At 37.0% G+C, this 14,617-nt stretch overlaps 2 protein-coding genes across 2 annotated transcripts; both read right to left on the bottom strand.

Annotated features, from left to right (window-relative positions):
- Positions 1-215: 215 nt before the first annotated feature.
- Positions 216-3,417, bottom strand: HSFA3 (heat shock transcription factor A3). The gene is made up of 2 exons (XM_028080688.2): positions 2,958-3,417; positions 216-1,573 (listed from the first exon to the last, which is right to left on the bottom strand). The coding sequence occupies exons 1-2, from the start codon at positions 3,198-3,200 to the stop codon at positions 467-469; spliced, it is 1,350 nt and encodes a 449-aa protein (XP_027936489.1). The 5' UTR covers positions 3,201-3,417; the 3' UTR covers positions 216-466.
- A 1,404-nt stretch (positions 3,418-4,821) lies between these two features.
- CTR1 (Protein kinase superfamily protein) lies at positions 4,822-13,336 on the bottom strand. Its single transcript, XM_028080072.2, has 16 exons — positions 12,564-13,336; positions 11,048-11,349; positions 10,817-10,961; positions 10,583-10,686; positions 10,166-10,374; positions 9,096-9,467; positions 8,649-8,689; positions 7,815-7,883; positions 7,623-7,723; positions 7,421-7,505; positions 7,217-7,315; positions 6,414-6,482; positions 6,195-6,326; positions 5,630-5,724; positions 5,342-5,544; positions 4,822-5,047 (listed from the first exon to the last, which is right to left on the bottom strand). The coding sequence occupies exons 1-15, from the start codon at positions 13,122-13,124 to the stop codon at positions 5,436-5,438; spliced, it is 2,493 nt and encodes an 830-aa protein (XP_027935873.1). The 5' UTR covers positions 13,125-13,336; the 3' UTR covers positions 4,822-5,047; positions 5,342-5,435.
- Between the last annotated feature and the right edge of the window lie 1,281 nt (positions 13,337-14,617).

Below are 14,617 nucleotides of genomic sequence, written 5' to 3'. Positions count from 1 at the left end.
TATATAAAATTAGTAATTTAACACGTGGCATAAAAATAAAATACTAATCTAATAAAAACACTTAACAAATTTAAATAATCTTAGCAGAATATTAGTAACAGACTAACTAAATAAAAAGTAAAATAAAAATTTGAGAAGCATAAAATGAATAATCAGTGAATGTTTGATGAACCTGCCTTGTATCGTATGAGTATTTGCTTGAATCAAGCATCAGGTGAAAACAAAAAGTATATTTTACTTGAATATGGAAGTTGTCAATGCTTACACAATGAGAGTTTACATAGACAAAAAATTATGGACAATTAGAGAAATAATGTGAAAAGAATAAAGAATTGAAAGCAAACAAGGAATAAAAGCAGGATAATGAATTCAGTTCATAAAATCAAATGACTCAAAAATATGACCCCGAGCAACCATTAACATAGCAAGCACCCAAAGGGCAACAAGTGCAGGTGCAGATGAAGCCCTATGGATCAAGACACTGAGGCCTATCTTCTTTTGGCTCATCTACTTCACCAATAGAAGAAGGTTCATGTTCATCACCTGGCCACTTATCAATTCCCAAACTTCCAGAGCCACCAATATCCCAGATGTCTGATTCAGACATGCCACTTGTTACTCCAAACTCTGGAACATGTTCATAATTCATAGGATTGCCCCACAGTTCATTCCCACAGCTTGAACCAGCACCACTGAGATTGAGGCCAGAATCCCATATATCTTCAAGCTTGATGATGTCTTCAGCTCCAAGAGCAGAAAAATCTTGAAAGCCTTTCTCCTGGGTCAGAACCTCTGGGAAGGAAGTAAAATAATCTGCAGGAAGTTCTAAACTTGGACTCATAGGACTCATAACACTCTTCCCTTTGAAAAGGGGATCTTCAGATGATCCTTCTCCAATCATCATTTCTGCAGCCAAATCATCTGTTACAATATTCTGAATTTGAGCAGTGAGATGTTGTGCAGCTCCACTCATTTCTCCTGCCAAACCCTGTGAAAGGTAGTGAGGAGACTGTTCAATGGAAACTGGACTTAGTTTTGGAGTTTCAGAAGACATGCTTATATTTGTCCAATCAGGTTGGTGGTACCTCACTATCTGTCCTTCTTGGAGGGTTTCTGGTGTTCCAGTTTCATGTTGGTGCTGCTTCACAAACTTTCTTACCACTCTTGGAGAATCTATTTCTCTCTGTTCCTTCTTTTGCCTAAGGCGTGCTAAAAAGGCTGGGTTTTGGATCAACTTGGCCAGGAAAGAAACCATTTGTTTCTGCCTTTGTTCTGCAGATTGGAGCCTTTGATTCACTTCTCCTGCACGGTTAGCGGTTCTTCGTTGCTCTTGCTGCAAATCAACCACCTCTTCCATCAACATAGTCCTTTCTTTCCTAAGCTTTTCTATCTCAACCTCAACCTCAGACCTCCCTGCCTCAGTGGTACAAGCTCCGATTCCAATATAGTTACCAACCTGCTGGGATTGTTGTGGTGATCTACGTCTTTGTATGTTCTTCAGCAAGTGCTTCTTCGATCTCTGGAATGCTTCATTGAAAAACTCCCACTTGTCTGTGTCAATCTTGCGGAATCCCTGGAGACAAACACCAAGTTACCTGAGAATGTATGGAGCAGAAGCAGAAGGCCCCAAGACAAGAATGAGGGGGAAAATGGAATAAACATTAGCAAGGGAAAACAAGATATACATATGGTTTAGGTACACCAAAAGTTTTAGGCACTATCAGCTGACAGAGAGAGGAAGCTATATTGGAGAATGCATTCTATAAATTCATTCACACACATCTAGAGAACTACCTGTGGAAGATGAAATCCCTTCTAGAGAGGGAGAATATTTCTCTCCTGTTGTCACTTCCAGTAGTAGTAGTAGTGGTAATCTCTCAAGTCTCAATCCTAACTACAATGCCTTGAGTAAAAATCCAAACCATACTCATATTACTCAATTCCAAAAGTAACAGTAATAAGCATAACTCAAAGTAACACACAAGACTCACAACAATACATCTCAAGATAGCAGCAATTGCAATAGCAGATCCAGTAGACTAAAATATCAGAGTCATGATATGCCAACACTCCATTGTTTCATTCACCTCATTAACGTCTTTCTGTCAGTATCTCTATCACGTCACATTACCTATTATAACTACATTTGTTTCCTTTTTCTCTCTTTGTTCCTCTACTTGTCAATTAGATTGGAAGTGCCCAACAATCTTAACTCTGCCTTTAACAAAGGAGAAAACACAAGCAAAGAAACCAAGGGATAATTTGATTCTTTTCACTTTCTGTTTTGAGAACTGGTTTCCAATCAATTTGAGATGACCAAGAATTCAATTTCTCATCCAAAATCTTCGAAGTTGCAAATTGTTTCTAAAGCAAGGAGAGGTTTTCTAAACCAAAATGCAAACAGTAGGAGACGATGTTCCCATTTTTTTGTTTTCTTCCAAGTACTATCTAATGAAGTACTCAGAAACAAACTTATAAAAAACAGAAATGGTCTCACTATACGAACACTTTCCACTGCGATCAGGGTTTGGAACAAAACAAAACAAAACATGGTCTTACACAAAACAAAGCTTCACTCTCTCTCCCCGCACAAATACACTACACACTCAACCATTACAAACTCGCACGCATTCAAAAAATTCGTGCAAGCAAGCTAAGAAACCATACTACCTATTTAAGAAACAGAACACACCATAAAAAAAAAAAAAAAAAAAAAAAAAAAAAACGTCAAAATTTCAACTTTATATACATTCTCACACCCCAGTGGATACATCAACTTGTCCAATCAAAGTACATACAAGAAGTCAATCTAAACCCAAATTACAAAAACACCCAAAGAAAACAGCAAAAGTAAGTTACATAAGGACCCAAAAGGCAAAAGCAAAAGAAGAGTTACAAAGAGATAAAAGGGAAGCAGCCATTTTGAGGCCGAACGAAAGCAGAGGGAGGATACCCACATAAGTATTAAGCTGGCGAACGAAACTGGAGAAGTTGTTGTGCTTGAAATGTCGCGGCAAGACGACTCTGGCGAACTCGAGAGGGTCCCAGACGACGAAGCTAAAGCCGGAGGGGCCCCAGGAGATGATGGGGTCGAGAGTGGGGTCATCGACGAGGTCGAAGGTCTTGGACAAAAAGGGCGGAACCGGGTTCATCTGCAGAACCTCCAAGGGCTTGGGAGAGTTGTCATCGGTGGGGTTCATTGTGAAGAGAAATTAAGGAATAATAAGAGAGGTTTAGAGTGCAGTTTGGAGGGTAAGAAAGGGGTTATTAAAAGGGTGCGAGGGCGGTGGAGGGTGGAGGAATGGCGGTGGCAAAGAAGGGCCATTGCACAGTGAAAGTGTGACTGTGAGAGTGCCGACTTTGATTAATATTTGAGGTTGAGGTTGAGGTTGGTTTGTTTCGTGGCAGTTACGTTGGTTAGTTACAACTGGGGATGGTTGATTCTTGGGGAACAGTGTTTGTGTGTTGGGACCGCGTTGTTGGATAGATATTTTTGTCACACGAACTACTGTTTACCTGTTTCTTGGGTTGGATTTTGTGGTCACTGTCACTGACAGCGACTGGTCAAGTCAGATACTTAATGCCCAAGACAACTCTACCAACCAATACCACACTGCTAAACTTCCTTTTTTCCTCTTCTTGTCTTTTCTGCGGATTTTTCCTGGGACCCTAGCTTTTTTCTTTTTTTATTTTATTGCAGATTATTCATAATTGTGGTCACAGAATAACGAGTTCACAGTAGCAAGGGTTTTTTTGTTCTTCTTTCATCAACACATGTTGTGTCTCTGGGGGGTTCGCTAAACTAAAAGGTTAAATCAAATTTGCAGTGGGATTTTGCTACCACGGATTCCTCTTGGCTTGATAGAGAAAAACCAGAGATTTCGATTATTTCGTCTGAAAAAAATAGATTAACAATTTTGTTTGCTGAAAAAAGCTTAAATTTATAATCAAAAGCCAATGAACTATGTTGAAAATCTTTTATTTTTTATGCTTTTGTAACAGAGTCTGGTTTGAAAACCAGCAAGCTCTCTATCACGTTTCTGTTCGGCTCTGGCTGCTGAATGGTACTATTTTTCTTTTATAAATTCAAATTAATTTGCATATAGATTAAACGTAGAAATCTATATAAAGCACATGATTTTTTTCCTGGTTAATTTATACATAAATGAATTCCAACTTACAAAAAACTCATGTTTCTTGGTTTCTTATTCGAACATCTGTTATGTTGAAAATATATAATTTATACTTCTTTCACCTCAAATTTTTACATTTACAATTTGTCCCAAAACAAATTACTTGTATTCTAAATTTACAAGGCACTGATTACTTTTATCCTAAGTTACCCTTAAATAACCTACCTCAATAATCTTACTGAATTTTGAATATTATATCTGTTAATTATTCAACCACTACTTGAGAAAATGACTATTTTAGTAAAATTATATTATAAAAACACATTTAATATTATTCTCAATTTATGTGTAAAAATCTTAAACTGTGGATAATTGGATAAAGCTGAGGCTGTCCATTAACACGTATTCTTTATTTCTATACTCCAATTTAAAGGAAAACGATTTTTCCAACTAACAGATTTTTTTTTTTTCTCAAAATTCTAGAATGAGTAGCAATTATATAACTCAAGAAAAATGTGGCGTGGGTACAATTGAGTCGTGTGCATTCCAGCACGAGGGGCAGAAAGACATTAATAATACCAAGGAAAATAATACATTGAAGGGGGGGACCAGTTGGTTTGAAAGGACTCCTACCACTGAACTGATTCAAGTACATACAGAGTCTATTCATTGGTTTAGGAACAAAAAATGTAGAACACCGCCGGCAAAGCTGCTTATCATTTAACTGAATGTAATTACAATGGGAAATTTTTTTTACATACAAAACTATGGAAGGAGAAAAATAAAATATTTCTCAGTAAAATTACAAGATCACCTAATCAAACAATATGTCGGAACAATAAAGATGGAGTATCCTTGCTCTGGGTCGGAAATCAGTATTCTTAAACCTGAATTAAAGAAATATACAATTGACTCTGCAACCAAAAGACACGAACAAGCATTAGTTTGACCACGAGATAAGTCACACGATCAACAAGGACACAATAAATAAAGATAAACTTTTAAGTATATTTTTTATCGAGTTGTAGGTAGGCTTAGTATGATTAATTCTCTTACCAGCTCCAATTATAATAATGAGAAAATCAATATTTCCACTAGAAAATCGATGGTCATTCCCCTTACCCAAAGCAGAAGCTAAGATTGAGAAATACTAGGTCCCATCTAGATTTAGTGTTGGCAAGAAAACCTTTATGGAATTCGGGACGTACCTAGGACAACTAAAAATAGTGTAATCTTGTTAGACATCAAGATCGATAAAATCCTGTCATATGTGCATGAAAAGCTACTTGGTGTTCCAACCATTCAGCTGAGTAATGACATGTTCGGACGACCAGGTTGAGGTGTAGGGGGTTTCAGCAATGGCCTCAAAGAATCCATAATACTCGCAAAAGAAGGTCGTTTCCAAGGCTCGCTGTAGTAAACAGTGAATATCAATAAACCATTTTGATAGAATATTTCATTGAAATGTATAAAGGCAAAAATGCATCTGAACTCACTTGGCCCAGCAAGCCTCGATTAGGGCAGCTACTTGGGGATTCACATCACGTGGGATCTCAAGCCTTTTTCCCTTAAAGCCAACAGCTGCCACAACCTGCAGGCCAATATGAATTCGTCAACGTTGAAGAAAAATAAATAAATAAATAAATGTAATAGAAACATAATAGTTTGTGAACCCTTCGCCCGGATCACTCTTTAAACCTGGAGTGTCCTTTTACACTTATACCTGTGTATGCAAATGCAACCAAATGAAGTATAATATAACAATGAATGACCACCATGAATTGGGATAATACTCAAAAGTAAAAAAAAAAAAACATCCGTTCTTCCACAACATTCACAGTATACCCATCATTTTTAACTTGTCCAATACATGCTCCAACCAGTATATCGCAATAATTTTTAGATTTGTATTCCCCGCCACATGCTACTCGAATTGCATACTACATGTTAATACGGCCATTCATTTCACACAAGTCTCATAAATGCTGAAGCAATATAATTATAACAGAAGTAGCATAAACATGAAGCAATTTCATGCATAACAGTTATTATAAAACAAACCTGTGCAGGATTTAAATTAACCCATGGCTGTTGCAATGTTGCAAGCTCCCATAAGATTACACCAAAGCTGTAAATATCTGACTTCTCATTTGATGGCTCATCACGAAGAACCTCTGGAGCCATCCACTCAGGCTATGGGAGGAAAAGGAGAAAAATTAAATGTACCTCTCAAACATAAGAAGTGCAAAGTAAAAATTTCCGAAGCAAATGAGAACTTACAGTCCCAGCAGCTGACTTGGATGAGAGAAATGTATTGGCCTTCAGACGGGAAAGCCCAAAATCACAAACCTACAAAGTAGCCAATATCATTTAGACAGGGGAAAACCTCCATATATGTCCAAGACAACAGATCAATCCCTCCCACTCACTAACCCCAATAAACAAAGCTGGCCAAGACAAATTGTTACCAACACACAGCACATGTTATCATACTAAATGGCGTTTCAACAACTTCACAAATTAGCACCAAAACAAGCACAACTAATTAGCAGAAAAGGCTGGCTCCTATCAAAATAGAGTAGCTTCAGAAATAAATTCAATCTTCCACCAGTTCAAAAGTATACGGGTGAAACCAAAATACTAAATTTTTAGTAGAATGTACCAAGAAAAACAGTATTAATTACTATTTCAAGAAAAAATCAAATCAATAGCTTATTCGTCTAGCTCCATCTCTCTAGAAAATATAAAAGAGCAGTCAGTCGTGCTATGTGGAAAAAGTGTCATTTTCCTAATGGGATGACATACAAATTTCTAAAGGACAGGTGAGAGAAGGTTGCTCTGTCCCAGAAGAAACCTGAGACAGCCAGCCCTCCTACTAACTGAGCAAATATAACATCTTACTACATTCAAGCTATGCTAGAACAAAAATGATGTAAACATAGGTGGTGACTAATTATAGAATTGTATCAATGCAAGGCTATCTGCAAGAGAAGTGGAATTCTACTGCCATGGGTGATAAAATGATTTATATGAAACTCTAAGACTATTTGTATTTGGTATATTAGAGAAAACTTCATTCCTACCTTCACTGTATATTTCTTGTCAACGAGAAGGTTTGGAGATTTCAGATCTCTATGAACAATGGGGGGGTTTCGTTTATGAAGATAATTCATCCCCTTTGCCTGCAAATAACAAAATAACATGGTTAATCAAAGAATACAAATATTATGACATTTCGATTTCAAAAAATGATAAAAACCAGAAACAATAGATTTCTAAATGCATACCACATCATAAGCCATACTAAGCCTACGCCTCTCATCCAACACCTCTTTGGCACCAGATCTATGCAACAGCCTATATAAGCTACCCCTGCACTTCCGTCAAAAACTCTTAGAATCTCAAGGTCCAAATATCCTATAATCCTATAGCCTTAAAAAACTTCACTCTTTCAAGGAAAAGAATGAAGAACAGGGAAAGGAGTACAACCTTGATAAATATTCCGTGACGATTGATAAGTTAGGGGGCTGAGTGACTGCACCCATAAACAAAACAATGTTTGGATGCCGCAAACGTTTCATTATTGTAACCTACAAGAGAAGGGAAAACAGAGCTCAAATGAGCAGCAAGCAAAAATCTAAATAGCACATATATGATGCATGGTTAGGACTTAAAGAATACCTCCCTCAGGAACTCCTGGAAGCGCTCAGCATGAAAATCTTGTTCCATCAAAATTTTCACAGCAACATCCTGCAATTGATTGTTTTGAAGGATGTAAGAACAGAAAAACTAAAAGATAAACAGGGTTGAAAGGACGAGGGAAGCATAAGAAAATTGTTTGTGAAACACTATTTCTGTTTCAAGCTTCAATGAACCAATCCTGGAAAATGCACAATCCTCCTTGAGAATATATAACCCCCATGGCCCCAACGCATTTGCATTCCAATTGATGACACAGATATAGCTAAAAAAACTTGAAAACAAAAGAACATAAGCCCAAAATATCTAACACTATGGCAACAGTATTTAAGGCTCCATTTGTTTCCTGAGAATAAAATGTTTGATGGAAATAGTTCCATGAGCAACAAACACCTAATCCTCTTGGCAGATGACATTTTTTCAAATAAACTCCGGGTCTTTTGATGCGCAACTCAATTGGAAAATAGAAATTGTATACTGTTACTGATGGCTGGGCTTGTCCTAGATGTACATTTAGAGGAGCCAATAAAGATTGTCTTTAATAATACTATGTAAGGAGTAACATTGGGCTGGACTTCTGTTTATATCAGTTTTACGATACCTGTCTTTGGCATATATTATTAAGCATAAATAGAAGAAAACTAGTTAAGGGTCAGTGTATCATATAACAATATATCAATTATACAGCATCTTATTACTCTCTCTCTATTCACTTTTTCTTTTTCATTCATTCCCTGAAATTTTAACAGGAACAATTCAAACAACCACATGCTGGCCAATTTATACAGCACCAATTTGAGAGAGAGAGTGGCTTACCGAGCCATTCCACTCAGCACGATGTACAGTGCCAAAAGAACCTGAAATACAAAAACCACTTTCAATTTAATAACTACAGATATTAATTACAATCATGCCACTAGAAAAATCAAGTTACTGATTCATTAAACACTGCTCCTTTAGTTAGAAGACATTGATTATTAACTTGGTTTGGGAGAAGAAATAATTGTGTTGTGTGGTATATGCGATTGGATGTTACATTTTGAATTCTTTTATTTAGTGATCTAGCCATGAAGCCCTATGAAAGACCCAGATCAAAAGTGCATATGGATTGGAGACTGCACAACTGAGACGGCTTCATTTTTTCGGTTTCCTTTTTTTCTATTATCATTACTTTATATTCTCTTTTTTCTGTCCAATAGTATGGCTACTTTTGTCCCCAAGACTTTTAAAAACAAAAATTGCGTTATAAAGGAGGATATATACCTGACCCAATTTTCTCTCTTAAAACAAGATCACTCCATGGGATGTCCAAATCCTCCATGTCAAGTGTAAGCTCTCGAGTAGGTTTGCTAGGAATTAGTTGACTTCCTTCAACAAACCTCTTGCCCTCAATCATGTCATCATTAGGGGTTGGTATACCAACAGGACGCTTATGCTTTACTGGTGGTGGATACTTTCCCACGGTCGAGTCTACAATGTTCTGAGGAGCATTACCTGCTACATATGTTTCAGAAAACTGTTCACGTGTGCTGGGATGAGAATCTTGGGGATGGAGAGGAAGATGGGAATTTCTATTGCTGTCTGTTGAAATTGGCCTCGGGTTATTCCTGTCTTTGTACTTCCCATCAAACTGCTCTGAAATCGAGAATCCAGAACTTCCATTGGCAACAGCTCATGTAAAAAAAATTATAGGGTATTCTATACTGGCACCTAGTTCAAATTTAGAGGATAGCAAGAAAAACTAAAAGTAATGTCCCGCATGCAGCATGAACATTTATTCAAAGAACATGCTTTTTAGCACTATTCCAGATGTTGATTTAATTATTAAACTATCAGAATGGAACTATGGCAGGAATCGCAGATTTAACACCCTAAACTGATACTCAAGAGCAGAATGCTACTCCTCAGAAACGATATATTCTTCACCTACACTTAAAGCCAAAACTAATTGCAAAAACTAACTCCTCACTCTCCCCTCCTAATGACCATCCCCCTATCGGGGATCTATGGCTCTATGACAATACGTAACTAACTCTTCATACTCAGATGACCAAGTATAGTAGCAGCCCGTCATTTTTCATTTAACATAAACCTTCCAAATTTTGGTCTTCTTGGGCACCCATCCCTATCACAGAGTAACTAGCTTAAAGCAAATGATTTCATTGTTCATTAAAAAATGGAAATTAAAACAAAAAAGATCAGGGAGACCTACATTTTAAATTATTAATAATTGCAACAATAGGCCATTACAAGGATCTTTCAAGAAGTGAAAACAACAACAAAGCATTCCCAGATACAGAATATCATAAAATAATAGGAAATATGAATATAACCTGCAGAACTGTTGTCAAAGACGAGTTCAAGAGACAGACAGTCCGAGAAATACTGTTTGGCCAGTGACCTGAAATCAATGGTAGGTTCAGCTGGTTTAAGTCGTGGAAAGCGCAAGGGTGAAGAAAATGAGATGGAAGATGGACCATTGAGCAAGGAATCAGGCTCAGATAAGTGTCCTGGCTTTCCAATTAAATCAACAAGATATTCCCTGTATTCAAATTATGTCAGATGAGAGGTGTAAGGAACATTGCTTTTAAGAAACATATATTTAAAATGTTAATCTATACAATGCTCACATAAAACTTAACCATTTGAATAATGTCCTTTTCCATGGTCATCATAACTCATGGATACTAGTTTTAACACTGCAGCTCTACTCATAAACAGAAAAATGTGTTTGGCAATAGAGCACATACCTGTCGAGCCCAAATCGTACAAGACAAGATGAGGCATCATCCCTTTTGCAATATTTACAACCCTTTGCAATTCGACATGGCAAATCGATGGCATCAGCTAGTACCTGAAAATATTGATTATAAAGCAGGTCATTTAAAAAACAACTTAAGCACAATTGCATGCACTAAAGCAGCAAAAAGAAAAGTCAACATGCACAATCACACCCTTAACTCCAAAGGAAAGTGGAGCCTTACTTTGAATAATATAGCACGATGCCTGCAGAGGCCGACAGATAGACTACCTATTGGAATAACAACAGATCCTAAACAATCTTTAAGATCATTACTGCAATCCCTCCAGATGGAAACAAGGTTATCTTCCCCAACAGAAGCTGATCCCCTTGTTACAGCAATAAAACACAGTTAGAATGACATGACCAGTAAAAAAGTTAAATAGGTCAATCCATGAATGTCAAGGAAGCTCACCCCATTCGGTTGCAAACCAGCTTGGAGAGCTGATCTACAACATCTGATGTTGTTATGCTGCTACAAGAAATGTTATGAGCTCTATTTTGCAGATCTCTTAAGCTGGGGTCACTGCGTTGATCTACCAAAACTACTTCAAGTGAAGAAACAATGCAGGGATTCACAGACTTCAGCATATCAACTGAAGGAATTCGGCCATTTTCATGCAGATCAGTGCATACAGTCCAGACAAAAGAATCCATCCCGTGAATTAAGTAAAAGCCATCCGGAATTTTGTCAGAATATGACAGGCAGCCATTCACCTGGTGCATGTTGTTAATAAGACACAAAATCAACGTCTACCAAATATCAACAAGTGCAACAAGTCTGTCAAAATGAAAATTTTCCAGTTTCCTTCCTCAACTTTCTAGGAAAAACTAGAGAAAATTTTTAAAGGAAAATAAAAGTAGAATAAAGAGTGGAGGGAAATTTTTCTTCTTAAACTTAATTCATATAACCTAAGAATCAGGTTTCAACTTCATCTCTGAGAAATTACAATAGTACTACTTTGTGGCAATTTCCTCGAGAATGAACAAGTATCCTCTGCTCCCCCACAATGGAGCCGATATATAATTTAACATTCTGAAGCTCCTTAAAACATTACATTTTTCGCTATTGAATTTTTATGCAGTGCAACAACAAGAAAAATAACTCAAGAAGGAAAAATATGATAGCCACACAGTAAGAGGATACCCAGCCCAAAATTCACAGCAATTGTCAAACAGTTTCCCCCAAGGAGCAGATGCCAGAGGGGAAGAGTAGAAGAGAAAAACATAAAGGAGCCTGATACCCATTAGACTTCAACACTATAATTCAAAATCCATGTCCTTTGAGACAAAGAATACATAGCCTCTAAAGAAGATTTTTGCTAGGAATTAAATGGAATAAAAAGAATAGAAAATAGGAAAACATCTTTGCTACAAGGGTTTCCCCTTAACAAAGAGCATAAGCTCAATCTACAGTAGATACAAGATATATCCTCCTTTCCCCTTAATTACTCCTGCTCATATCTAACTAATTTCTTTTACTGACTATTTTATTTAAACTTTCAGTGAGTAACTTTTCCTTCCACTCCATTTAACTTCAAACAGTTATGTACTAATGCAATTCCCTTCCTTCCATTCAAACTACAATTTTACAACTCCTCCAGTCACTCATGGAAAAGGACCCGCAGTCTGAATGAAATTCTAAAGTTTGCAACCATCAACCACTTGATTGATACTCCAGTTGGCGCAGACTCAAAACCTACATAATATAAACTCAACAATTTGCAGAAGAATCACGTCAATCATAGAACCACTGCAGCTTCCTCTTGCTACGTTACAATGCACTTAATAAGGTTTATCAGAGTCAAAATAGACCCATGCCCACTCACACCTCTACACTATTCAAGAACGCCTCACGCGAAATCCATCACCGGAATTCCCAACCACAATCCAATCCAAGTGAAAACAGAGAGGCACAAGGATCAACGTACCCAAAACCTATGTGAAACCGCGTCCGCCGATGACGACAGCCGCAAGGCCCCATCGTCCGGCATCGGATCGAGGAAATTGGGATCATCCGCGCACGTGGCGTCCGACGAGAGACGCAGCGCGAGCGCGAGCTGCAGCTGATAGCTTTCCTCCGTCTGCTGCGCCCAGCTCTTCCCGAAGGAGCCCGCGATCCTCGCCGGAGCCTCGGAAAACTTGTTCCGCTCGTCGTGGAGGTAACCAAAGGCGTCAGCGTCACTGGCCGCCGCTGTGGACAGCGTCGGAGCGTAGAAGTCGCCGCCGCCGGATAGCGAGCTCTCGCCGTAGCTGCTCCCGCTGGACTGCCTCTGCAGGCCGATCGAGGAGTACAGGTTTCCGATCCGGTTGGCCCCCTGCTGACCCGCCCTGTGATCGGCAACGAGGTCCCAGTCGAAGACGCGGTCCGACTTGCCGGCACGGCCTGTCTTTCCGTCGCCGGAAGAGGACGGTGCGGAGGCGCCAGAGAACTGGTCATCAGGAATTTGGCTGAGGAGCGAGTAGTTGGATCTTCTAGCAGGCATTTCCATCGCAGTAGGTTCACAAAACCCTAAAACTCGCCATTAGTTTTTGCGCGGTTTTCTGTTCTGGTATTCTTCTCTCTCTCTTTTTTTCTCTCTCTCTCTTTCTCTCACTATGACTACAAGCAGGTGTGACCGTGAATCACTGAAAATGGTTGAATTAGTCCTCTCTCTCTCTCTCTCTCTCTCTTCGAATTCTACTGTCGGACAGAAATCAACGAGGCCAGCCTTTTCTTTAATCGGTGGCGCTGTCGTAATTACAATCCTTAAACTTCCTTTTTAGCTTAATCTTACAAATCATCATCACTTGTTTTTTAACTATCCATTCACAAAAATTGATAATTAATAAATACTTATTCAAATTTTGTCGGATAATCGTTTTCCTAAACATTTATATGAATGTATTTGTCAAATCATTTCGATATAACTTATGAATATTCATCCACAAAAATAATAATTAATAATTAATGAACAGATATTAAAATTTTATTTGGATAGATTTTTCTTAAACATTTATAAATAATGTATTTGATTAAATATTTCATAAACTTATAAATTAATTTTTCTAATTTATAAAGTAACTTTGATCAAACATTTACAATATTATATGTAAATTTTTGTAAAAAGAATGGGGAAAGAAATGATCGTGAAAGATAGAAATATTTTTCTTTTATCTATCTAGTTTCTGTATAAAAGTGTGGAACAATGATTAAGGAAATAATGTGTGTAACTCACATTATAACTTTTCTTCCTATAGAGAAAAATGTCATCAAATATATATATATATATATATATATATATATATATATTAAATAATTAAAATAATTTTGTTATTGTATATTTCATATTTAATTAGATATATCTTACATTTATGTTATTTTGTTTGTGATTTTTTTATATTTTTTTGTCACATTACCTGTTTTCATTTTCATTTTTACCAAATAACTTCCAAAAACAAATTTGTATTCCTTCTATGAACCAAATTGGCCTTTTAAGAAAACTTGTATGTAATGTTTTTCTTTTTTCATAATTATATTTACCCAAGTTACTCGAGTGAAATTTTGTTTAAATATTAAAACAAAAATATATCAAGAAAATATGTAGTTTTTTTATAGTTATTTTGCTATAGGATTATCTAAGAGACATAATATTAACGAGACTTGAGTTTAATTTACAAAAGAAATTTACACCAAAATCTTACTTTGTGTTTGGATGAAGCATTTCAACAATGCTGAAAAATTTAAATGTATTATATTTGAATTGTTTACAATTAAATTTTCTTCATTTTCTAAATAACTTGTTTGGATAAAAAAGTTAAAATACCTTACATTTCAATTTCTAGTTTGGATAAAATAATTGAATTTATTGTGAGATAAAATTTCATTTTAACAATATTTATTTTAGGCTTAATTATGTTTTGAGTTCATGATAAATTTGGAAACGGGCTCGACGACCCAAATGGATCGGGCCGACTCGACGACTGAGCCGGTCCGAGAAACCCA

The sequence above is a fragment of the Vigna unguiculata genome, chromosome 7 (genome assembly GCF_037176805.1).
Source record: "Vigna unguiculata cultivar grain cowpea cultivar isolate G323 ecotype 2 chromosome 7, ASM3717680v1, whole genome shotgun sequence".
NCBI classification, from domain to species: domain Eukaryota; kingdom Viridiplantae; phylum Streptophyta; class Magnoliopsida; order Fabales; family Fabaceae; genus Vigna; species Vigna unguiculata.
Note: the sequence above shows the minus strand (reverse complement) of the source record. Positions and strands in the feature narration are given on the sequence as shown.